The sequence below is a fragment of the Penicillium odoratum genome (genome assembly GCF_028828045.1).
Source record: "Penicillium odoratum strain IBT 22623 chromosome Unknown utg000005l_segment0_segment0, whole genome shotgun sequence".
Taxonomy (NCBI): Eukaryota; Fungi; Ascomycota; class Eurotiomycetes; order Eurotiales; family Aspergillaceae; genus Penicillium; species Penicillium odoratum.
In genome coordinates this window covers 7349991-7374511 of record NW_026643147.1, presented here as the reverse complement: position 1 = coordinate 7374511, position 24521 = coordinate 7349991, and the positions used below count along the sequence as shown (strand labels likewise).

General features: G+C 47.9%; 11 protein-coding genes across 11 annotated transcripts; 4 read left to right on the top strand and 7 right to left on the bottom strand.

Moving 5' to 3' along the window:
- Positions 1-444: 444 nt before the first annotated feature.
- On the bottom strand, positions 445-1896 carry N7520_008358 (glycosyltransferase family 32 protein; the record flags this gene model as incomplete). Its single annotated transcript, XM_057142292.1, has 3 exons — positions 445-1113; positions 1206-1563; positions 1874-1896. The coding sequence occupies 3 exons, from the start codon at positions 1894-1896 to the stop codon at positions 445-447; spliced, it is 1050 nt and encodes a 349-aa protein (XP_056996298.1).
- A 1707-nt stretch (positions 1897-3603) lies between these two features.
- On the bottom strand, positions 3604-3931 carry N7520_008357 (uncharacterized protein; the record flags this gene model as incomplete). The annotated part of the gene is made up of 3 exons (XM_057142291.1): positions 3604-3620; positions 3684-3867; positions 3917-3931. 3 exons carry the CDS (start codon positions 3929-3931, stop codon positions 3604-3606), a joined length of 216 nt encoding a protein of 71 aa, XP_056996297.1.
- Positions 3932-5466: 1535 nt separating this feature from the next.
- Positions 5467-6454, top strand: N7520_008356 (putative carbonyl reductase; the record flags this gene model as incomplete). The annotated part of the gene is made up of 3 exons (XM_057142290.1): positions 5467-5716; positions 5771-6154; positions 6207-6454. The coding sequence occupies 3 exons, from the start codon at positions 5467-5469 to the stop codon at positions 6452-6454; spliced, it is 882 nt and encodes a 293-aa protein (XP_056996296.1).
- Positions 6455-7248: 794 nt separating this feature from the next.
- On the top strand, positions 7249-8885 carry N7520_008355 (DUF1479 domain-containing protein; the record flags this gene model as incomplete). Its single annotated transcript, XM_057142289.1, has 3 exons — positions 7249-7720; positions 7774-8508; positions 8560-8885. The coding sequence occupies 3 exons, from the start codon at positions 7249-7251 to the stop codon at positions 8883-8885; spliced, it is 1533 nt and encodes a 510-aa protein (XP_056996295.1).
- Positions 8886-9682: 797 nt separating this feature from the next.
- On the bottom strand, positions 9683-10927 carry N7520_008354 (fungal specific transcription factor domain-containing protein; the record flags this gene model as incomplete). The annotated part of the gene is made up of 1 exon (XM_057142288.1): positions 9683-10927. The coding sequence occupies one exon, from the start codon at positions 10925-10927 to the stop codon at positions 9683-9685; it is 1245 nt and encodes a 414-aa protein (XP_056996294.1).
- Positions 10928-11393: 466 nt separating this feature from the next.
- N7520_008353 (SWIB/MDM2 domain protein) lies at positions 11394-12383 on the bottom strand (the record flags this gene model as incomplete). The annotated part of the gene is made up of 4 exons (XM_057142287.1): positions 11394-11579; positions 11634-11684; positions 11735-12190; positions 12249-12383. Coding segments are annotated over 4 exons (828 nt in total), but the record flags the coding sequence as incomplete, so codon positions are not given.
- Positions 12384-13061: 678 nt separating this feature from the next.
- On the top strand, positions 13062-15472 carry EifCb (translation initiation factor eIF3 core subunit b; the record flags this gene model as incomplete). Its single annotated transcript, XM_057142286.1, has 4 exons — positions 13062-13134; positions 13187-13376; positions 13459-14992; positions 15044-15472. 4 exons carry the CDS (start codon positions 13062-13064, stop codon positions 15470-15472), a joined length of 2226 nt encoding a protein of 741 aa, XP_056996292.1.
- A 255-nt stretch (positions 15473-15727) lies between these two features.
- Positions 15728-16582, bottom strand: N7520_008351 (putative extracellular SCP domain protein Pry1; the record flags this gene model as incomplete). The annotated part of the gene is made up of 1 exon (XM_057142285.1): positions 15728-16582. The coding sequence occupies one exon, from the start codon at positions 16580-16582 to the stop codon at positions 15728-15730; it is 855 nt and encodes a 284-aa protein (XP_056996291.1).
- A 556-nt stretch (positions 16583-17138) lies between these two features.
- On the bottom strand, positions 17139-19882 carry N7520_008350 (uncharacterized protein; the record flags this gene model as incomplete). Its single annotated transcript, XM_057142284.1, has 3 exons — positions 17139-17409; positions 17460-19719; positions 19774-19882. 3 exons carry the CDS (start codon positions 19880-19882, stop codon positions 17139-17141), a joined length of 2640 nt encoding a protein of 879 aa, XP_056996290.1.
- A 1467-nt stretch (positions 19883-21349) lies between these two features.
- Positions 21350-22733, top strand: N7520_008349 (alpha/beta hydrolase; the record flags this gene model as incomplete). The annotated part of the gene is made up of 3 exons (XM_057142283.1): positions 21350-21677; positions 21747-21855; positions 21905-22733. The coding sequence occupies 3 exons, from the start codon at positions 21350-21352 to the stop codon at positions 22731-22733; spliced, it is 1266 nt and encodes a 421-aa protein (XP_056996289.1).
- Positions 22734-22931: 198 nt separating this feature from the next.
- Positions 22932-24461, bottom strand: N7520_008348 (sulfatase family protein; the record flags this gene model as incomplete). Its single annotated transcript, XM_057142282.1, has 1 exon — positions 22932-24461. One exon carries the CDS (start codon positions 24459-24461, stop codon positions 22932-22934), a length of 1530 nt encoding a protein of 509 aa, XP_056996288.1.
- Positions 24462-24521: the final 60 nt, after the last annotated feature.

Genomic DNA, 24521 nt, shown 5'->3' with positions numbered 1-24521 from the left:
TAGGGGGTTTGATAGCGCCACATGCGACTTTACTTCTGATGGCGAGATGAAGCTCCGCGGGATGACTAAGCGTATAGAACTAACTCGATTAACGTTATAATGACAACCATCTAACTAGTTAGACTGACTATTGTGTATGATCTGACACTCCTTTAGATTGTCTGATTTTTTTTCCCGGGCAAAAAATGACTAAAACAGAATGTTGAACAAAGTGGGATGCAAATGCTACCATCTTTAAGCAATCTGGATATGATTTTTGACATGATCAGCCGAGGTTGAATTAACTTGGACACAATTAGTATACATTACACGTAGGCGTATGCAATTATGCACCTTGGGTATCATTGAAAAGCGTTATAACTATTTTTCCCATTCAATGTTCATATTAGTTCCTCCAATAGATAAAGCCCAAAGTAAGATAAAAGCTTCATCTTCTAATACCCTTCACCAACCACGGGGAATCTTGCGAATCGAGACCTTCAACATGATCATCACAGCACGATTCATGAGGTATAAACAAATGCAAAGCCCAACTGCTCCTAGACTGAACCAAGCCCACGGCCGAGTTCCAAGCCACATTAAAATATTCGTGTCCGCCGTGTGCCAGCTGCCACTCTCCAAATCGGTGAGATAGGGACTTAGTTCGGTTTGATTCACAACACCAAGATTTCGAAAAGACAGAGAAGTCTGCTGGAGCAAGTAATCCTTAACAACCATGGTCAGGAACATTGGTCCAGCAGATATCATAATAGCACAGTATGGTTGCCATCGGGCCCAGGTCCGAGAGAAATCATTATAAGCCGGTAATTTCGCGATTGCCGCTGCATAGATCGGATGCTTGGCGGATGTTATCATGAAGTCATTTGTGATGCCTGTCGGGGTTGTAGACTTGAAAAGTGCATATTCGGTAACTGCATCCGATTCGATCTTGTCGATGGGAACACTGTTGTTGCACCAGGTATCCATATCGAGATAGATACCACCGTAGTGATATAAGACGAAATAGCGAAGGGAGTCCGCGCGCTGGATCGGGAAGGGGTAGTTATCCCAAACGTCCACAAACCAGGGATAGTGAATCGATAGGAATGCGCGAGTTGACTCGTCGGTCCACAACTATGTGGTAGGATCCAAGTTAGGACATGCACCTCTTGAAAAAGACACGAATCTCCGCGCCCAAAGTCTTCTTTCTATGCAAAGATTCTCACCTTGTATTCAAAGTCCTGGTAGGACCTTTGGCAGCTTTCTTGTGATGCAGTCCACTTATCTGGAATTATGTCCGTGGGAGCAGTTTGGTGGAGTATCCGCGGAATATAGCTTGACCCATTTGTTCTGTCTTCTTGTTCAAAAAAATTAACTTGTGGCCTGAAGAGCTCATCATTTCTGCGTAACAGAGTGATCAGAGGCTCCAAATTATGGATGAGTAGCCAGATAACCAAAATGTCCAAGAGGAAGAGGAATATTGACGATGCTCTGGGTTTGATATGCCTTGACAAGCGTCGTCGGTCTAGCGAGAGCTCAGTATGGCTTAAACGTTCCTTATCGTGAAAGCTTTCGCCGTTGGGGCTAGAGTCCCATTGAAGTAAACGGTCAATCATGTCCACCTGAAATGATTCTCAAGGCGAAAGAAAAAAAATATTCCGAGCTTTCTCAAGGCGAAAGAAAAAGATATACCGAGCTTACCATCAGAGGAAAAGGGCCTTTTCCAAACGGGGCTTAGCTACGCGAGCGATGCGCGGCAATCACATACCGATATCTTTCGACCCAAACATAGGGTCCACGGGTCTTGCTTTCCAGTATATGGCCAAGCTGCCATGGTCACATGCGCACGTACTCACCTGTTTCTGTTATATGCAAAGTTTACCCAGTGTCATACCTATTAGCAGGTAGCAAGCACATTTTGAAATAGTATCGAGGAATACATTCGTTGTCAAATCGGTAAAGTAGATTTATCTCAGGCATAATGTTATGAAAACTTTGTGAATATTACTTACGTGTAACCGAATTACAGCAAAACACAATAAAAAGCACAATTCAACACCAAGTGGGGTTCTTGATCCCGAGCCGGGCTACCCGGTACAAACATGTCGAAGCGTGAATATTTTTTTTACTAACAAATTGTGCAAGTATAATTTTCCATCATTTGCAATTTTCCGTGGTCTTACTAGAGAGCTTCTAGTTACTGACGTCCGTGAATTTACTATCTCCTGGATGTTGAGGGCATGAATTTGAATACCATTGTTCTTTGGTGGGGAAACCCAGACTTCTGGTATGCTCCAACTGGAATCCACAAATTACTTCTAATTTAGGGTGCGGCATTTTCCAATCGCATTATTTTATCTTGCTAGAAGAAAGAGGAAAGCGGGTGTTGTAGTACGTAGCCAGAAGAGCCCCAGAGAGAAAGGGAGATATCCATATTGGATGCATATAATGTGCATATGGGCAGGGTTCTTGAGAAGATGATGGGGAGGGAGGCTAGTTAAGCATCTCTCCCCTGAAGATCCGTAACTACTCCGTAAATAACGCTAGTTAGAAGCTTAGCGAAAAACACCCCACTCCGATTACCATAAAGAACTTGTCACTGATAATCACTTTCATTGTGACGGAACAAGTGGTGGGATATTGACTGATACGCTAGAATCTCACCTCGTAAGGTTTAGAGAATTATACTGTCACTCCCCTTTTTCCAAATTGGGAAAATTACCATATTCAGAAGTTCCATCCGGTCATTATACAGGCATTTTCCTGCCACTTTTATTGCCACCCATTATAACATACTGTTATGTCCATAATTATTATCTCCCACACTAGCTCCTAGTATTGAAGTGAATTCTGGTAACTATACTAGATAAATATATAGATTAACGCTTATAACGCTTAAAAGCTGTTATTCAACACTAATCGAACGTTTTACTGTGTCTAAGTCTACCTTACTATCCCCTGAGTTCCCTGTATGGACTTACTGGTCCCTTATGCTACATGGAGGGGGGCAGATAGGGAGACTCGTAGGTAACTTCGGGGATCCAGTATAGTAAATTCAGGTCCGGAGTAGTCTCATTAAGGATGTCAGAGTCACTTTTCCAGCTCAGATCGGAGTCGGAGTAGTAGAGGAAACCACAAAAGACATATTTTTGCCTTTATCAGCGCGTGGAGAAAATATCTCAAACAATTTTATATAGTATATGAGGGTTTGAAAATCTATATCGAAGACGAAAATAAATGCTTAAAGGCACTAGTAGACTGCGGAGCGTAGTGGTGACAACCCAATACTAAGTCTTCTCAAAGAAGTAGGTTGGGGTTAAATAGGTAGACTAGAAAATCTACAGTTGAAAGGCGGTGGCTAAGGTGGTGTGGACTTATGTATCAAAATAAATAAAAGTCATTTTACTAATTCTTTAGGGGAGTGACGGTATAAAGTCTCGGGGTTTATTCGTCTTTTAGCTTGTCAACGAGACGTGGCGTCAAATTTCTTGGAATGAGTATTCATTGAATGCGCCAATAACGGCTTTCTTCATCATCTAATTAACATGGATAATCATACATCTCCTGTCTCATGGATCCAGCAATGGAGACAAGGGTAATCAAGCATAACGGTTCCCATCAAATTTAGTGCTTAGCCTGTTCTGTTCAGTAGTTAGCATCACTTGCTATGTAGGTATAGATGTCACTCAATTCCACACACATACCTTTGTTAAGATCGGCCTTGACGTCGTGAGACTTTTCGTCCTTCTTGTCAACGAGGGCATCCTTGGCGGCAGAGGCACGGGTGCTCAGCTTAGCGTCGCTATCCTTGGCGACTTCCTTGTTGACCTCCTTAGAAGCTTGAGCACCGGTACCCTGGATGGACTCCGAGACGTAGTTGGCGGCGTTCTAGGTAAGTGTTAGTAAGCACAGGGTGGAATTGTTGAACATTACTAACCTTGATGGTGTCCATGGTGAATGAGTTGGATATTAAGAAGTTGTTTGAAAGTTTGAGTTTGCGGTAAGATATTGTGAGCTTTGAGATTGAACTTTGGAATTGAGTGACTTACAATTGCGTTGGGAACCAGGGCTATTTATGCTGTTGTGAGCAAGCTAAAATATCAATGACGTCATCGTTCCAAGTTGAAGCTCAATCGCCATACCGGGTTTACTAACTACCCCAACCGGGCCCACCGGTCATCATGATCTCAATTTGGGTTATTTCTTGAATTCCTTGGATTGAAGCTGTCTTATTCATCATCCAGGTTTTACCCTCAGCTCAATACTATATCTAACAATGCCCACAATCGTGTACCTCGTCCTAAAGGGGTTTAGCTCGGCAGTTTGGGCCTGATTCTTCAGAAACCAAAGCAGTCACTAGGCATTAGAACTAAATACCAACTAATATCTAGTCCATAGCTAAGTATCCTATCTGGGGATTAAATTGGCCCTCTTTGGTCAAAAATAAGAAATTCTCATACATTCAAGTCAGCCAGAGTCGACGTATTTGCCTCTTGATTGCACTTGTACTAGTTGCCGTGCATGAACTTTCCAAGGCTATTCATCATTTTGGGTAGTGGCCCATTCGCTGCATGATGCGTCAGGGCAAGGGACCAACGTCGTACATGCAGTTAGGGTCTAGAAGTTGATCGTCTGACACGGTCACAGTAGGGGGCGTCTTTTTCACCACCAAGGGTCCACTGTGGACCTATAAGTGATGTGATTCCGAAGCATGGCAGCACCCCTATGGTGTGACTCGATCAAGTTTAATTGACCAGGGAGCCATGTTTACATTGTCTTGGATCCTCTTTCGTTCTTAATTTAGAGCTGACGTAACTGTTCAACCTTATTCCGACACAGATGACATCATAGGATCAAAAATTCGCAAACTTTTCTGCTTGTGCACGCAACATCAATAGTTAGCCCAGTATTCACGATATCGCCAATTCGTAATAACTACAGAAATCTCAACCAAAGAAATGACGAACATGACCTTAAAAAGTCGAGCTATTAGTGCCTGTAGACTGGTTTGTATATTTCCTCACTCACACCTGACGATCAAGTACTTAAATCAGCCCAGGATAGGACACAATCATGAAGAAAATGGTCGTTGCGAAGAAAACAAAGGACAGTTCATAACCCAATCTGTCCCTTGACATGAGACAGAGCTTAGGGAGGGTTTAGTAAATCCCGGGGTGAGAGTGGAGATTCTGGAGAAGGCGCAAATTTCCTAATTTGGAAGGCCCGCTTCCCGCAAATGGCGGGGGTATTGACATGTTAACACACCTAGGCAGATACGTGTATGGAATTACCATATGAAGGAGCTCTCCGCAGTGATACCACGTAGGCAACTATCATGTTGAATATTTTACGGAACAGTATATGGTTCCGCTGACTATTTAATGGCAGTATATAAACCCCGCCACACAAAACACCAATTGTGACTTCAGCTTCGTTTCTTTGCTTATTTCAACGTCTTTCAAATAACGTCAATCGAAAATAACATCAATGGCGGAGCAACCGATTGTGAAGGGCAACTTCTGCCATGATAACAACACATTCGAAGGCAAATCCAGTGTGATGGAAATGTTTTCCTTGAAAGGGAAAACTGCCGTTGTAACAGGAGCTGCCGCGGGAATTGGATTGAGTGTTGCACATGCCCTTGCGGAAGCCGGCGCCAATGTTGCCATTTGGTACAACACCAACCCGAAGGCTACTGAAGAAGCCGCAAACATTGAGAAAAAATACGGAGTTCAGTGTAATTTATCGACTGCCCCTTGTCCGCGCGACATTGCTGATTATCTCCAAATAGGCCAAGCATACCAAGTGAATATCAAACAGAGCGAAGACGTCGAAAGACTACTCGATATGTGCGTCCGTGAGTTTCAAGGCCGGCTTGACATCTTTATTGCCAACTCTGGCATTCCATGGACCAAAGGAGCTATGGTGGATGCCCCCCTTGACCACTACTCGAATGTGACCCAGACAGATCTGGATGGAACCTTCTATTGTGCCAGAGCAGCCGCCTCACATTGGCGGCGACAGAAATCGGAAAACACGGATATTTTTGGCCAGCCTCTTCAAGGATTCACTTATGGCAGCTTTATCGCCACTGCTTCTATGAGTGGCAGCATCGTCAACGTCCCTCAGCTCCAGGCTGCATACAACGCTGCTAAGGCTGGAGTCATCCATCTATGTATGTTTGTCTTTCTTCTATTTTCTAGAAACATTTACTAACAGTTCGATAGGCAAGTCTCTTGCAGTGGAGTGGGTTCGATTTGCTCGGGCGAATACTGTCTCGCCAGGCTATATTGCGACGGAAATTTCCGTGTTCATTGATGCCGAGACGAAGAAGATCTGGAAAGATAAAATCCCCATGGGCCGGGAAGGACTACCACAAGAACTGAAGGGGGCTTATTTATACCTCGCCTCTGATGCTTCGAGCTACACAACCGGAGCAGATCTTATTGTTGATGGAGGCTATACTCTACCATAAATTCATCAAGTCCTTCTTAACATCGACTCTACTTGAACTTCCCACGCATTTTGAACTTGACAAGTAAGCACAGGACAATTTTGTACAATGTACTCGAGCTGAATGACCCCTTATATAATGAGTTCAAAGGACTTGGGGAGCATGAGAATGATCCATTCCGAGTTGGTCGTGGTGTATGTATATATTTGATGTCCATGTTAGATCAATGAACATTCAGATGAAATTGTTGATTCAATATAACACTTGGTATCTGAGATCCCGTTTTCACGCAAATGTAGAGATGTACCGCTTGAAAGAGTAAGACTATTCTTGAAGGTAAACGTAGAGGTACATGTCGCAGCGTGACGGATCAATAGGAAGTTTGCTAAAATTCTTGTGATAAATCTAAATCAGGACCAAGCTGGAAGAGTATTTAGGAGTGACCTCATTCTAGATTTAATAGACTCGACAAACATTAGCCGGTGTAATCCTGCTAGCGAGATGTTCAGGCGGGTGACTTACCTATATTGGAAGGGTTCCGCCAGTAGCCCCACTTGCCGCCTTGTCGGCTCAGTCCATATGCAGAGAAGATCTCGAATATTGCCGTTTTAAGACATGTCCCGACTGGAAGTACCTCAAATCGAGAATGAAGTAGGAAAGGCCTACTATACCAGTAGTGGCGACGTAATTATTTCCTCCAGACATAAAAGATGTTAGATTCCCCCGGGATTTCGGTCAACCATTCGAGCTAGCTCAAAGTCAAATGTTCCGTCTTCCCCTCAATCTATAGATTTGTGAACATTATTTATCTCACCATGTACGTTCCCAAAGCCAGGGGCTTTCCCACTCAACTTGCACGGCCACTCTGCAAAAGGAGTCTGCCTGCAGGCTCAAGTTGTCTTTCCACGAACACTTCGGCTGCCAAAAAAGAAGGCGACATTTCCTCCGTCTTTGTTTCGCTATCTGGCGACGGCAAAGCTCAGCCACTCGACGAACGATTCGCCGATCAGAAAAAGAAGTTGATCGGGGACCGTGGAGACCAGCTCAAACGAAGCTGGGATCGTCTGCTTTGCAAGCTCAGAGACGAAGTTGAGATTATTGGACAGCGTGGATCGGATATCATCCCCAGCATCAATTTCAAAGATATCCATGCCGCACCGCGATCATTCCACGATGAGCTTCGCAAGCGAGGTGTCGCTATCATCCGTGGCGTGGTTCCAGAGGCCGAGGCTAGAGGATACAAAGAAGAAATCGAATCCTACGCACGGGCTAACCCAGGCACAAAGGGTAGGTGACTGATTCCCAACCCTATTTCACCACTGACATGCTAATATGAACAGCCTTTCCACCCAATGATCCTCAGGTCTACGAGCTCTACTGGTCTCACCCTCAGGTTCGAGCCCGCTCTCACGCAAACATGCTTGAGACACAGCGGTTCCTCATGAGCTTCTGGCATTCCTCCGAGTCCGACGCCATGATCTCCCCCGTGCACCCAGTTACCTACGCAGACCGTCTTCGTATTCGCCAACCTGGTGATGCAGGATTTGCACTGGGTCCTCACACCGACGCCGGAAGCGTTGAGCGCTGGGAAGACAATGGCTACGGCTTGGGCCAAGTCTACCAGAAGATCTTCGAAGGACGGTGGGAAGAATACAACCCCTGGGAAGCGAGCTGCCGCCTTCCCGTAGTTTCAAATCTCTATGACGGCCCTGGAGCTTGCTCTATGTTCCGCATGTTCCAAGGATGGTTGAGCATGTCACACACAGGACCCAACGAGGGAACCTTGCTTGTGAACCCTCTTCTTTCGATGGCTACTGCGTACATCATGCTCCGTCCATTCTTCCAGCCTATCAACCCGCCGCCAAAGGATGAGAGCTCTCGAATTGCGATGGATACCTACCTGGAACCCTCTAACTGGCGTCTGGAGGAAAAGCCTACGAGTAAGCTGGAAGGTGCTACTCCCGGGTATTCGCAGGAGCTTACCACGGTTCTTCACCCACATCTTGAGCTTCAAAAGACCATGGTCCATGTTCCTAAGATTGGACCTGGTGACTATGTTGCCTGGCACTGTGACAGTAAGTTTCTCTACCCTTGTATCGATAGATATTGTCACTAACTATCTTTAGCCATCCACGCAGTTGACAAGGTCCACCAGGGAACTGGCGACTCTAGCGTACTGTATATTCCTGCCTGCCCCGTCACGGAAGCAAATGTAGAGTATGTCAAGCGTCAGAAGGACAACTTCATTAATGGCATTCCCCCGCCCGACTTCCCCGGTGGTAAGGGTGAGAGTGAACATATCGGCCGCGCCACGGCAGAGGATCTTCAAAAGTATTCCAATGAGCAAGCTCTGCGCGCCTTTGGATTTGGCAAGTGGAACACCGAGGAGGAGAACCTCAACCACGGACAGCGACTCGTTCTGGAGAAGGCCAACACGATCCTAGGCTTCTAGGTTGCTTAGTGTCGCGTCATTGACATGTGTATATTATTTCTATCAATTTCCGTTGTACATAATGCATTTACTCGTGGATTCCATTTCTTTCTAAAGGTCACTCGGGGCAGATGAACCATGCACTTGACCCATTCCTCCAATCATTCCAAAGTCAAGATCAAAATTGTCGAAAATTCCCAAAATCGACATTGGGTCCCATGAATCGGGGTCGTAAGGTGGAAATACTGTTTCAACAGGCTCCGGGCCTCGTAAGTGTTGTAAATCAGCTTCCTCTGATATGTGGTCAGTCAAAGACACAACTTGAGGTACGACTGTATCTTCTCACCAGTCAATATGTCCTGATCCCCGCTAGATAGACCATTGTGCGCATTTTCCATTTCTATTCCCACATTTTGATTATGCTTATCGACTTCGCTGACCAGATATTCTCCTAGATCTGCCATTAGCGAGGCATAAACAAAAACCTCGCCTAACTCTCTCAATATGACACAATTGGAGATGAGCTGCTTCCGAGCTCTTGTTCGAAATAAAAGCGCTTTGCTTTGCTGCAGATTATGATATGACACTCGCAAAGACAAAGCCACAGCATAAGGAATAATCGGGAGTGAGGACAATTCGTTGTGGAACTCATCTCCTACGATGGATGTGACTCTGGATACGGACAGGCTCTGGCGTAGGTTTGACTCTGCGGATTGCGAGACACCATCCGGTGTTATCAAGCGACAGGATAAAATAGCTACCGCATGATACAGCACTTCTATTGTTGCTGTAACGACTGTCAATTTTTGCGCGGTCACTCACATTCGTTGGAATAACATACCGATTAAATGCATGGGAGTGTCTGATATCTCGACATCATGCATTAGTTCCTCAAATGATGGAAATGGTCCAGTCCAGATTCCAATTTCAGCAGGTCGATAAATTTCGATTACTCTCTCCATCAAGGCAATGGTACGAAGAAATAGCTGGAAACAGCTTCCCTGTTGTGCTATCGACGACGGAAGATCACGACCAAAATCCCGTCGATGCAATTGAACAGGTCTGCCTAGGCATGCAGCATTGAGAATATCGAGCGCATAAAGACAGCAGAACATCCGGGTATATATGTGCTCGTGTTCTGTCACTGGCTGAGAAGGATGGTGCAGGCCAACGGTATGCGCATGACAAATGGCACGATACAGAAGTTCCGCTGACTCCTGTCGATCTCCCGAGAACTGGGTAAACAGCGAGGTTAATGACAATGCTTGTATCAAAACCAGCTTGTCCCTGACTATTCCCATTGATATCGAGGTGTTGATTGCATCGGAGAGGCCTCGAGAGAAATCAATTTTCGATGTACTAACTGTGGGTATATCGAGAAACTGTTTCGCTTTTCGATCAAGACTGGCAGCGAGACATATTGACTGCGACAGGATCACTTTGTCTGGGGATGTATCGGGCATTGCTTGATACGCTCCATAGTCCAAGATCGGAAAGATCGGATGGATGTTCTGAAGGTAGATTCGAAGAAGACCTTCCATATCGCCTGGAGCTGGAAGTAAAGAGCATTTGTCTTGCAGAAAATGCAGGAGACCAGTGGATATCAGAGTGTTCAGATACGGTATTCCTGGTTTGGGTTTCTTGGCGAGATCAGAACCCGTCTTCCCTGGTGATAACCAAATGCCAACATCATGCCGTCGGATCGGACTAGGACTCAACGAGCCTGCTGCCGTCCAGAATGCACTTGCCGGGTCCGTTTCCCCAACGAACCAGGCTTCATTATCTATACCTGGCCTCGGAGCATGCTGGTGACTCGGTTCCACGGGTACGATAGGCCCAGGAGTTGAGGATGTTTCGGCGTTTCCACCTGGCGGAGACAATGTATCAAGTATTCGGCAATCTCTAGATTCGGTCTCGGGATGCCGAGAGGCCCTCGGTCCATGGGTGCAACGCCGCTTGCGCTTGCGACAATGCCCACATGCCCGGTGGGTTCCTTTGCGGTTCTGAGGAAGACCTACCGGATCATTCGCAATAAAGGTGAAGAGTTTCTGTCTACCCCGCATATCGAAGACCTGATATGCCTTCCAGTGTGTGAAGAGAAGTCAGCATGGATTGACATCTTGCCAGGTCATTCCGCCCCGCCCAGCAACGCGGAGTTTCCAAATCGAGAAAGTGGGCCGCAACATCGATGCTTTGGCCTGATACATTTGTTAACATGACCCCGGTTTTGTGAGCTTCTCATCCATTCGAAATTATGAATTTTACAAGCCTGAAACTAATCTGAAGTTAGATGCGATTGCTAATGTTGATAGACACTCAAAGGCAGAAAGCAAATCTTTAAGAAAAGCAGTAGTATAAGCGCCAGAAGAAACCAAAGCCTCAACGGGTGATTGGGCTAAATGAATCACGCCAGCATCCCCATGCATCGCAGAAAAAAATTCAAAGTATTGACCTTAGAAAATATGAGAGTCATTAAGTCGGATAGAAAGCCTATCCAAAAGTGCACTATGGCCAACCAAAGACCGACGACTATTCATCAGGGCTGTACAGGTTTTGATTGAGGATCTTGGTCATGGTGAACATATGCACCCGATCTTGCTTGAAGACGGCGCGCATTGCATCATCACAACGAATTTGACGTCGGTCGCTAGGATCCTGGAGTTCATTGTCTCGAATGTATTGCCACACCTTCTTTACTGTTTGAGGTCGTGACAGCTATATATCGTATAAGCACATTGCTAGGTCTAATCGTCGCGGAACAAAACATACCGTAGCCTCACCCAGGAGTGCGGCAAGGGGAGGTGAGAGATTGAGGGGTTTCTGGAGTCCGTTAGAGGAATACAATAGTACCAAACTTGTCTGATTCTTACATGGAAACCACCCGTCCGATTCACTTCCTTCTTTGTGTCGGAGCCAGACTCGAGATCTGAATCATCCTCTGCCTTTACCCTCGCGGATGTCTTAGCCTTGGGTTTGCTCTTGGTCTTTTTCTTTGTCGGAGCTGCCCGCCGTGCATTTCCCCCTCGCGTTGGTCGTGCCCGCAGGTTCTCTTCAGCTTGCAGCTTGGCAGCGAATACGGCGTCAGCATCAATATCCGCCTCCGATTTAAGTTTCTTCGGGGGAGGGGAATCGCTTGGATCGGACGCTTCTTCGCTGTCGGCCTGGCGCTTCACGGGAGATGAGGATGGTGGTGGTGAGGGGACCCCGGAGACAGAATTGCCATCCTGGTGACCGTTGTTTGCGGATTCTTCTTCGGGCTCCTCGCCAACTCCGTTTTTGTCCGCGTAAATGTCGAATCGCTCCATGATGAGCTGCTTAATCGCAGCCTATATGTTTGAAAATCAGCCTTGGCTCTATTGAAGTTCCGATGAGGAAAAAACCAACCTTCTGGGGGGTGAGGTCATAGCCAATCTCCTCCTGCAGACCTTTGCGAATGCGCTTTTCCGAGATGGTAGTGAGGTCGCTTTTCGCTAAAATCGAGTCGATTATGTCGGTGAACCGATCGCGCACCTCGGATGAAACTATTGCGACACGTTAAAATCCGAACTGCGCTATCTGGAAAGCACCCGACAATGGCGCCGGGGCAACGCCGAGGTTAACCTACGCGACATCGTACCGGCGGGTCAATCGAGTATCGCCTTTAAAATTGTACCAAAACAAGGCAAAGCTGGTGGTTGAAAATGCGAAAAGAAAGCTTCCGCCGATTGTGGGACTAAAGTCGATTGCGCAACGGGGTTGAAGGTACTTGAAGTGGAAGGTGGACGGTGTCGGGTGGGTATAGTCGCACTGGGCGCTTAAGACCCGCGGCGGTGGGGATAAAGTGTAGGGACGGTAACAAAGAACACAAGATAGCACTGGGTACTAAGATGCAGATAGAAAAATGAAGGGGATATAGATTGAAATGAAATGAATCCGCAAGTACAAGAGTTGAAGTATGGACTAGAACCCCGCTGTAGCTCACTCGGAAGCAACTGCGACTTTGTTTCGTACTTGCCGTTCTGCCAATTTGTTCCGCAATTGGTCTGGGGCGATCGCTGGAATGACTAAGCCGATCAGTCAGCCTCTCAAATCACATGATTTACGCACAAAGAACCCGCTTGGCAGAAGATTTGTGGATTTGTGTTCCTGGCCGAAAATCTCCCTTGAAGTCCCCCAATCCACTACTTCTTGCAACCGGTCGCCTACCGCTCACCCATCATGGCGCCCAGCTTCGATACCCTGTCCGAACAGGACCTCCACGAGGAGGAAGAGGAGGAGATTGATTTCTCCGGTGCGTGTGCAGAAACTTTCCCCGATGCCCCTCCAATCTAATAAGTCTTCAGATCTCAAGGAGCAGTTCGATGTCAAACTTGACGAAGGCCTCGACACTTTCGTCGTTATCGATGGTCTCCCCGTTGTCCCCGAGGAATCCCGCCAGAAACTCATCAAGTTCTTGTTGAGAAAGCTTAACTCCGTTGGTCACGCCTCCGAAGATGCTGTTTTTATGCCAGTCACCAACGGCTCAACTGAAGGGTGCGTATCATGGGAAGAATCTACGTTCCACCTGTCTGTGGAGGAATAATTTTGACTGAGACTGGGTTTTGTTGGTTTATAGATTCGCCTTCGTTGAGTACGAGACTCCCGAGCAGGCCGTCGCCGCCGTTAAGCAGCTGCACGGCGTTCCCCTCGACAAGAAGCACACCCTTTCTGTGAATAAGTTGATGGATATCGAGCGCTATGGTCGTGAGGGTCGGGTTGAGGAGGAATACGTCGCACCCCAGCTCGAGCCGTTCAAGGAGAGGGAGCACCTGCGCTCCTGGATGGGAGATGTCCACGCCCGTGATCAATTCGCCCTCTACCGCGGCGATAAAGTTGGTGTCTTCTGGAACAACAAGTCCAACCCCCCCGAGAATGTCGTCGACCGCGCACACTGGACACAACTCTTCGTTCAATGGTCCCCTAAGGGTACCTTCCTCGCCTCCGTCCACCCCCAGGGTGTCCAACTGTGGGGTGGAGCCTCCTTCTCCAAGCAGAAACAGTTCCCCCACCCCTTCGTTCAGCTCGTCGAATTCTCGCCCCTTGAAGGTTACCTGACGACCTGGTCCTCCCGCCCCATTCAGGTCGAGGAAGGCCAGCCCATCCTGACCTACGAGGAGGATGGCAAGAACATCATTGTTTGGGATATCGAGTCCGGAAAGCCCCTTCGTTCGTTCACATCTCACGAGCTGGCCGCTGGTCCCGCCGAGGATGGTGAGGTCGCGCCCAAGAAGAAGGTGCAGTGGCCCGCTTTCAAGTGGTCCGCGGATGAGAAGTACGTGGCGCGCATGCTCCAGGGTCAGTCCATCTCCATCTACGAGCTGCCCAACATGAACCTGCTGAGCAAAACCTCGGTCAAGATCGAGGGTGTCAGCGACTTCGAATGGTCTCCCTCTACCGTCACCCGTGATGGTGTCAAGACTTACGAGCAGTTGCTCTGCTTCTGGACCCCCGAAATTGGCAGCAATCCCGCCCGTGTGGCCATGATGAGCGTCCCCTCCAAGGAGATTGTCCGCACCCGTAACCTGTTCAACGTATCCGATGTCAAGCTGCACTGGCAATCACAGGGTGCCTACTGCTGTGTTAAGGTCGACCGTCACTCGAAGTCCAAGAAGTCCATGGCCACCAACCTGGAGATTTTCCGCGTCAAGGAGAAGGGTGTCCCCGTTGAGGTTGTCGACAACCTGAAGGATACCGTCATTAACTTCGCCTGGGAGCCCAATGGATCCCGCTTCGTCGCCATCACCACCGGTGAGAACCCTGCCGGTCCCGCCGCTCCCCCTAAGACCGGCGTCTCCTTTTTTGCCACCGAGAAGAAGGGCAGCACCGCCGGCAACTTCAAGCTTGTCCGCACAGTTGAGAAGAAGACCAGCAACGGTATCTACTGGTCTCCCAAGGGTCGTTTCGTTATTGTAGCCACCGTTCACTCCCAGTCCAGCTTCGACCTTGACTTCTGGGATATGGACTTCGAGGGTGAGAAGGTTGAGGCCGAGAAGGATCTGGCTGCCAACCTGCAATTGATGAAGACCGTTGAGCACTACGGTGTCACAGATGTCGAGTGGGACCCCACAGGTCGCTACGTCGTCACCAGCGCAAGTGTCTGGACTCACTCAGTAAGAAAACTCTTTTCCATCCCCATATTACGTTACTAACCAATCTTTCAGATGGAAAACGGCTGGAACCTTCACACTTTCTCTGGAAACACCTTGTCCGAGAACCCTACCGAGAAGTTCAAGCAGTTCCTGTGGCGCCCGCGTCCCCCCACTCTGCTCAGCAAAGAGGAACAGAAGCAGGTGCGCAAGAACCTGCGCGAGTACTCCAAGGAGTTCGATGAGGAGGATCGTTACGCCGTGGACATCGCCAACACCGCCGTTGTCGAGACCCGCAAGCGCGTGCTCAACGAGTGGCTTGCCTGGGTGCGCCAGGAGAAGGAGCTTGCGGCCGAGGAGAAGCAGGCCTTCGGATTACCCGAGGATGTCGACTCACCTCAACTTGCCAAGGATGCGCCGATCGGCGGCCAGGAGCAAGGCGACACCGTTGTGGAGGAAATTGTGGAGGAGATTATCGAGGAGACCGAAGAGGTCATTGGTTGAAGAACCTTTTCATTTCCCTTTCGCATATAATGTGTTTCCATTTTCCCTTTTGTTCCCTTCTTCACCGGCGTCCTCTGTGCTTTGAGGCTCGGGTTTCTGCCCCCCATGTGTTTTGGTCCTGTGTAGCGAGGATCGGGGCCTCCAAAAATCTGATTGATTGAGCTATTTGCGTCCGAAGCTCTGATGTGCAATGTGGATAAGCATGAGAAATGCCCTACGAATAAGCTGCGCTGTTTCCATTTTTCTTTATTTGTATTATGTGTACAGGCTCATCCCGATCCTTACTACAACAATGGCTAGCCACACCATGTCTGCCATCGAACCCACGCCGTGCCTATTTGCACTTCCATTTGGGCGATTCGTAGATGCTGATTCAGTCGCAGATGAATTTGAGCTTGTCTTGGATGACTTGCTCGGCAACACATTCTTCTTGAAGTATGAATCGTGATCTCCAACCACATTGCCCGCCGGCGTGTATTCACACACCACATACCAGCCCTGCGCCCTTGTGCTACCACCTGAATCCCTTGACACTAGCACCTCTCCATCTCGTCTCACTTTGGGAAGGTCCTCTGTATATCCACAATTCACAGCCGCACATCCGACCTCTTCTGTGGCCCTCCACACCAGTTGTGTGAAATGGCCCGTCGCCTCGGTAAATCCGGTTGGTTTCTTGAAGTCGTACAACCTTCCCTCGTCGCCCCATGCTTCCACCGCAGATGAGGCATTGGAGTATCCGAATGCGAGATTTTCTCCATACGGGCCACCCTGTAAAGACATTAGTCCAATGTTCAGTCCAGTATTGGAAAAACCTACAGAGTGTTTCCAAAGACAAGTCTCCGCCCAATGTCGAGCGTATTCGACAAGCGTCTCATTCCAGACGATCTCATCGGCTTCATGGACACCTCGATACTCATTGCTGACTTGCAGAACAACCTTTTTGAATTCAGGAAGCGAGATATAGGATGCCGGACTGGGGATAACAGGGGTCTCATAGACAGTCTTTGATGTTTCGGTAGAAGTGACTGTGACGATAACCACATCTTCACCGAGAGCACAAATTGCTAAACTTCCTAACAAAAGAAGCCATCGAGATAAAACGGAGTTCATGGCGATCATAGTCGACGGTGATAGCAAGATGCTTCCAGATATAAAATAAAAAAAGAGAAGCAAGCACTTATCCCCGATCACCACATCATTCAAGTATATCATTCACTTCTTTGGTCAAAATTCGAACAAAGAGCCAGCTGTTTAAAGTCTAGTAGCATGGATGTCCTTTCTTCAGACAGGACTAGTCCATATATAGCAACCTAGATTAGGTTCGACCGGGTAGAAAAGGAAACATGGTTTTCCTCCGATTGAAGAATCCAACGTCACGAGAAACAGGAACATGCTCTATTTTCGGTCGAAAATTTGCATCTGCATGCGGATCTGATTGATCGTTGGTTCTCGGAAAGTCTAGATGTTGTTTCAGACGGGATGTAGTGTTCCAGTAGCCGCCGTTGACGTCAGATGCTACGCCGCGGAAGACTCGGAAGGATTGGATTAGTCAAGCAGTATGCAGGAATCATCGAGGAAAGAATTCAATATGTATATACATTTAAGCATTAATCTTAAACCCTCTATACAAACCAATCACGCTATGCAATCCGGGTATCTGTCATGTTTACATTAAGCTACACCCAATTCCATACATTGCTCGTTCCACATCACGCTTTACCTGGTACCAGTCCGCTCGGCGCTCTGCAAACTCGTATACCTCTTCCACGCGCCAGATCCCTTGGAATCGATCAGCGTCAGCGATGATCGTCGCTAGTTCCTTGGCGTGGGCCCTGTCGATCAAATAGATCTGCGCGAGTTCGCGGAAAGCCTTGAAGTATAAGAGTAGCTCGGGGTTCCGGAGAGTCTGGACGAACTTGAAGTAATGATTCATGTCACTAATGAAGGTCAGCGGAGATCGCGGAAATATGGTAATATAAAATCTTACCTGATCAGCTTTAAAGAACCTTCGGTGCTGATCCGCTGACGCTTGAGGTGTTTGCACAATGCGGTAAACAGGCGCAGTCCGACTTCTTGATTGAATACATCCAATGTGCTCTTGTCAGTACTGCCCACTAGCATCTGCGTGTGCGATGATACCACATCCACGACAGCTGCCGCTACATCACTGACTCCCACGTCCATGGTCTGTCGGTGAGGGTCTGATGAGACCTCGGGATTGAAATCGGTGGCCAGTTGCCGCGTGGCAAGAATGTAGTCCACTTCCTCCATGAGGACATCAATTCCCTTGTTCAGTCCGGCAGCGACCCGCTCGTCCAGCATCTGCTCGAACTTCTTTTTCTCCTTCACGGCCGGATCGAGGAAATCGCTGCGGTCGGTGAGACGTGTAGCGATCAATTCTTGTTCATAAAATACATCCACCATCTGTAGAATCAGGTCACCGACATTGACCAACTCCAGGAACGTGACTAGGGGCTCAACCCCGGATTGATCGCGCTCATCCTGCTCGCGGGGCCGGTAGTTTGATAGATGGTCAACAGCTTTATCAAAGCCAATGATGACATGCTTTTGGCCCAAGATACGAAGAAGATCCACAAAGATGGCTTGGCATTGATGTTTGGCCGCTTTGCCATATGCTCCACCCAGTCTAACAAACTGGGCGGCTCTCTCAAGACTGGACTTGGCAGAATGAACCAGGCTTAGTGCAATCTCGATGCTGAACAATGATCTAATGCCCTCCATCTTGGATTTCATTAGCAAGGCTTTGGCCGCTAGTTCTGTTGTTGGGGCCTCTTCGATGGGAAGTGGAGGGGGCGTGGAGATGGTAGAAAATCGATTGGAGTTCTTCAAGGCCCCGGGGCCAGTGGGTTCGGGTGACTTTGGTTCCTCGCTGGCTTTGCTGGAGAAGCTTGGAAGAATGTTGACTGGCATCATAATAACCTTCTTGAATGAGGTAAGGAAGTCTCGCTTGTCTGCTTGTCGGTTGACATTTGACATCAAAAAGGACTCTGTCGACGCGGCCTGTTCCGAAAGCTGGCGATCCCAGTCATTTACTGTTGCTTCGGAGCCCTTGCGGAAGTAGTCTAGCTCCTCCGCCAAGTAAAGGTCGATATGTGGTTCGTAAATTTTGGCCACAACGGCATCTAGGTAATGGTCGAAATGATCACCAGAGTTTCGTATAGGCAGCAGGGTTTCAGACAGGTTCATGCATTGAATAAAAGTCAAGGAAACGGCGGTCAGGTAAGATTCCTTGTTGATGCGATGCAATTCATCAAATATAGCTGTCAGGAACGGGGAAAGAACATCCTGCCCAACTTTCTCCATAAAGCGCAATGCGACTTGCAACTCGGGGGGGAATGCCCGGTTCATAATCGTGACCTCTTCGTTATAGGCAACACTCAGGCGTGTAAAAAAACTTTGCGTGTGTTGGACCTTCAATCGTCCATTAACACCATCAATGCAATCTGCGAAAGTGCCAAGTTCAGACTTTCGAGTCATTAAATGGTTATGATGGATGAAAAGATCTAGCGCCGATTGACCACCATTGAGAGCGTATAGGATGTAGGCGTACTTGTGCATGAGGCCATCAATGTCGTCTGTCTCGTATCCGTTTCGGAACTCGTTTAATGCGGCGGTTTCAAACATGGACACTGCACTTTCCAGTCGATTTTCTCGCCACTCCCATCCCGTAGTCATGTCACTTTTCGCAAATGCCATTAATTGAGATAGCATCTTTGCTTGGAGTTGTGGGTCTTTGTACTTTGTGAAGACCAGATTCTCAGTGGAAGGTCCAGATGCTGCAATATCATCGTACAAGGGTGCCAACGCGGCATGAATTTTCCCATACTCCTGACGAGCTTCACCTCGAATTGATCTGCAATTCTCCAAGACAGCAAGGTCAGGGTCCCTCGCTTCATCTTCCAGAGGTTTCAGTTGTGCCGCCGTCTTGCTCAGCTCGATCTTGTCGAAACCATCTGATATGGCATGGACTTCTGAATCGGTGATCGGAACTGCGCCTCTCGCCTCTTCATCAATCTCATGTTGTTCAATAGCCTCCTGGTTGGCAACAGTTCCATACACCTCCTCCACGCGTCTGCGAGCATCCGACTCATCCCAGCATCCAATTCGCTTTAATCGTTGTACCCATCGAGTATCGTCATAAGCCATTTCATGTAGGAGTTTACAGGATTGCGAGGCCCGAATAAGGTCGACCGGTCCAAGATAATCAAGAATGGCCGACATGATCTCTGTAGAGTGTCAGCGTGTTTTGGTTCTTATCAGTCAATGATCTGCACAATTACCTGCGGGCAAGACAGCCCGAGAGATCTCTTCCAAGGACGCCATTCGCAGCGAAGCCAGGACATCCCTCCGCGGCTTGGCTGGCACCGTCCCTTTCTTTCCGTTCGGCATTTGTGGTGCTTGGCCACTTCATCGGGGAGTGGGCCGAGTGTACGCGGGGTGCTCCGGGAGCGGAAATGCTGTGCTTGACCCTCGTAACTACTTTCAATCCCGCAAGTTCAGGGTATGTGAGTTAATTGGGGTGATCAAAGTCAGATGCAGCTGGGCAAAGAAAAAAAAAGCTTCAAGTATCGGCACAGGAAGATCAACTCCGGTCTCAGCGTTGATTAGCGGGCAGCGCGTGTAGTCCACCGCCTGATCACGTGCCGCATCATTGACCGCAATGAAGTCAGCATTCTGTTCTTGTTCAACACACCAAAGTTCGAGCTTAAGAATCACAGATATTGGGATAAATAAACAGAAGACGCGTTGAGTACCGCTGTGTTTTGCGAGGTTCGTGTCACTCTTTTTCAATCAATACTAACTAGTAGTAGTCCCTACAGTCAATCAACCTCTATTGCTTAGTACACTAACCACCGAATTTTGCTGCTACCTTGACATAAATGAACAGAAAGTGCTCCCCATTTGGCGGGGTACTGTATATAGATTTGCATTCGTGATCACTATCCGCTGATCAGCGATCTTCACTAGTTCGATGGAGTTCGAAGTCATGCCGACATTCAGTCATAATGTGTTATGATGTGAAGGATAGGAAACGGCAATGGTAAGCGATCGTAGGGTAACAACAAGTGAATTGTAGTCAACTAGCTCAAATTCCAGATGTGATAACGGGCACTAACAGGTCTAGACCAGGATAAGCGGGTCCCCACTGATAGAGGCCTTCGCTCTTCTCCGATGTGATATTTTTGCCATGCTCCTTTTCTCCTTTCGTGGAGCTGAAGTAACGTTTTCGAAATATGTTGTTAGGTACTCCTTAGAAGTGGTTAGCTTGCCCCGCGCTATGCAAACGGCCTCGGCAACCAAAACCTCAAAGCCAGTACCCATCTTCGTCCATGAAGCTGAAACTCTCCGCGAAAATATTCTGGGAAAAGGCTAGCGTTTTTTCTACCGGTGAAGAAATATTTGTAATGGTTCTTGTCGGCATTTTCTAGAAAAGCGCGGTGATCTCCTTCAGTATAGTAAAGTTGTGTTTACAATGGGATTTCTTACCCGACGCCCCGCCTGGCCATAGCGCAACTTTGTGACATCAAAAGGAGCATGTTTAGTCGTCAGATATCCAATTGACACAGTGAAAAATTTCCCTCTCGTTCCCAGATCATTCCAGTTTCAAATGAAATATGTGTCTCATTTATATCTCAACCATGGAAGTTGAGCGCCCGATTTATAAGGTTCTTCAACAGGGGACTGACAGATCCCACCAAAGCCTTAGCTGCATGAAGAAGTAAATGTGGATCTTAAATTTGCCCATGTGTTAATCGGCGACAATTTAAGCGGTAGCTATCCATCAGCTCGGCTTTGCCCGTATATTTAATCAAGATTAACCCTTGCCAGTCACTGAATCCTCACAAAACAGCGACAATGTCTTTTCCATTTCGAATTATTGAACATACAATCCCCGGTCAACACATCAGAGAATACCCTCAGAGTACCAGGGGAAATCAAGAAACCCCACATCACCTTGCCATCAAGCAATACATTCCCATTGATACTCCGATCCCTGATAATGCAATCACCATCATCGGGTTCCACGGAAATGGCAACCCCAAGGAGACATACGAGCCTCTCTGGGAAGACCTATATACTGAATTGAAGCAGAAAGGACTCTCACTGCGTGGAATCTGGGTCGCAGATATATCAAATCAAGGAGCAAGTGGAATTCTCAATGAAAATATCCAGGGTGATCGAAGTATGTACTTCTCCCATGCCAGAGCTCACAGAGTTGAGGCTCATAAAGCATAACCTGACGACAATAAAGCAAACTGGTATGACCACTCGCGCGACATTCTCCACATGGTCAACCATTTCCGCGATGAAATTTCTCGCCCTATAATCGGTGTCGGGCATAGCATGGGTTGCGCCCAACTGTATGTTCCATCCCTCCCTGTATCGTGTGAAAAAAACCTAACCAGTCAGTGTAAATCTCTCAATCATGCACCCTCGGCTCCTATCGACATTGATCATGTTTGATCCCACCATCTTCGACATTAGTACCGATATATCCTTGGTAGGACCAAACCCAGGCCTCCAGTCCAGTCTACGCCGCGATCTCTGGTCGAGCGCTGAGAAAGCCAAAACCGCCTTGTCGAAAAGCCTACGCAAATGGGATCCTCGGGTTCAAGAACGATATCTGAAATTTGGACTTCGGAATGTCCCGACGGCTATATATAAGCTTTCGGATCCGAATGTTGGTCCAGAAGCCGTAACTTTAACGACGACGAAGCATCAGGAAACATGGAGTTACTACAGCACAAATCTTGAACATGAATCGCTGGATAGATTTGTGCTACCGGACTGGGATTCTGACAAGGAAAGGCCGTATATCGTTGCGCGACCGGAGTGCCAGGCCGCTTTCAGAAATCTGCCATTCCTTAGGCCGAGTGTGTTGTATGCTTTTGGTGGGAAAAGCCCTCTTTCTTCGCCTCAGTCGCAGGACGCAAAGATGCGGGCTACCGGGACTGGGGCCGGTGGGAGTGGTGGAGTTCAGGCTGGGATGGTGGAGAAAGTCGTTCTGAAGGAGGGAACGCATTCGATTGTTTGTGAGGATGTGGGATGGTGTGCTGAGGTTGGGGCTGGGTGGATTCAGAAATGGTTCAATGGGTGGTTGGAAGATGAGAAGTTCTGGTCGGTGTATCAGAGCCGGCACTCAGATGATGAGATGTTGAGGTTGTCGAAAGAAGCAAGTATTTCTGCTACGGTGCCAATCCGGACCAAGAGGGGGGATCTCCCGAAAGGCAAGCTATGAGCGCATAAAAATTATCAGGTACTTGAAGCTGGTGGGAAATCATTTTGAGTGGTGAATGGATTATTGTTTATCAGTAGTTGGGCATCGTTTTATAGATCTCATTATATGGATCAAGTCATAATGCATCTTAGAATCAGACAATCACAGGGGGTTATGGTCCACATTTCCTTGATTAAAATGCCAGTCTTGAAGGCGGGCTCATCGTGGGTGAACAGGCTCATCTCCAATCTCCTCCATCTTCAGCTCGAGGAGCTTGGTCATGTACTTCACAACTTCACGATACTTCTCTTCATTATAGCAGTTGAACAGTTCCAACGGATCCTCATCAAGATCAAACAACTCCCACTCCTTTTCCTCACCACCGAGCCTAGCCCCCTCGATTCCAAAGCTCTCATTGTACCAATAGATAAGCTTATACCGCTTATCCCTCACCGCATAATGCGCATGTGCATCATGGATAATGTCACGATGCATCCAGTATCGATGATATGCAATCTGCTGCCAATCTGCGGGCGTCTTCTGCTGGACCAACTGCCTGAAACTGACACCTTGCATATAGGTCGGCATACGAAGCTTCGCAAAATCTAACCATGTCGGTGCAAAGTCAACATTGCAGATGATGTCGTTACAAACACTTCCAGCGGAGATTTCCCGCGGGTACTTGATGAGGAATGGCATGTTGAAACTGTTCTCGTAGACAAGGCGCTTATCGAACCATCCATGTTCACCAAGGAAGAACCCTTGGTCGGACGTGTAGATCACAATGGTGTTCTCGGAGAGACCCTCCGCATCCAGGTAGTCTAGCATCCGACCCACGTTGTCATCAACACTTTGGATCGTGCGCAGGTAGCGCTGCATGTAGCGCTGGAACTTGAACTCGGCGAGCTCCTGGCGCGTTTGAAAAGTGAAAACAGTTCCGTCCTCTTTATCGATCAGTTTCAGTTTTGTCACGTCCTCTGGGTCGGGAATCTTTCGCTCCTGGGACCACCATGAATTCACCATTTTCTCTCCAACGATGTGAGCGGGCCCGTCAGGCTGAGCGAGTCCAAGATCAAAATAGGTAAGATCCTGCGCGACGCGCATCTTTGAGGCAGCGGCTGATTTGGCACGGTTCTTATAGTCATCTGTGAATGTATCCGGCACCTTAATGGGGTCTTTGTACAGTTCCTTATGCTTCGGGTTACATTCCCAGCTGCGGTGGGGTGCTTTGTGGTGACACATGAGGAAAAATGGCTTTGTGGTGTCCCGAGCTTTCATCCAGTTGAGACTTTTGTCGGTAATGATGTCCGTCGCATATCCCTTTTCCCGTACGGTGCTGTTGGGCCCAATAAACTGCGGGTCATGATATTCTCCTTGTCCGGGGACAACTTCCCAGTAGTCAAATCCGGTCGGTTCGTGCGCTTCCCCTTCACCCAGATGCCATTTCCCAATCATGGCGGTTTGGTAGCCACCCACTCGGAGGTGTTTTGCAACGTTAGGCATGTGCTTGTTGATTTTAGAATCGAGGGTCATGACACCGTTGACATGATTGTGGGTGCCTGTTAAGATTGCGGCGCGAGAAGGGGTGCAAATACTGTTGGTGACATAACAGTGGTTGAATTTCATACCCTCGTTGGCTATGCGATCGAGATTTGGTGTGTGGTTGATTCCGGCCCCATAGCAGGAGATTGCTTTAGAGGCATGATCATCCGCCATGATGAAGACGATATTTGGTCGAATTTGCGCCATGATGGTACGCAGTGAAAGAGGATGATAGCGAGCCAGTTGATCTGCAGCAAAACCGAAAGA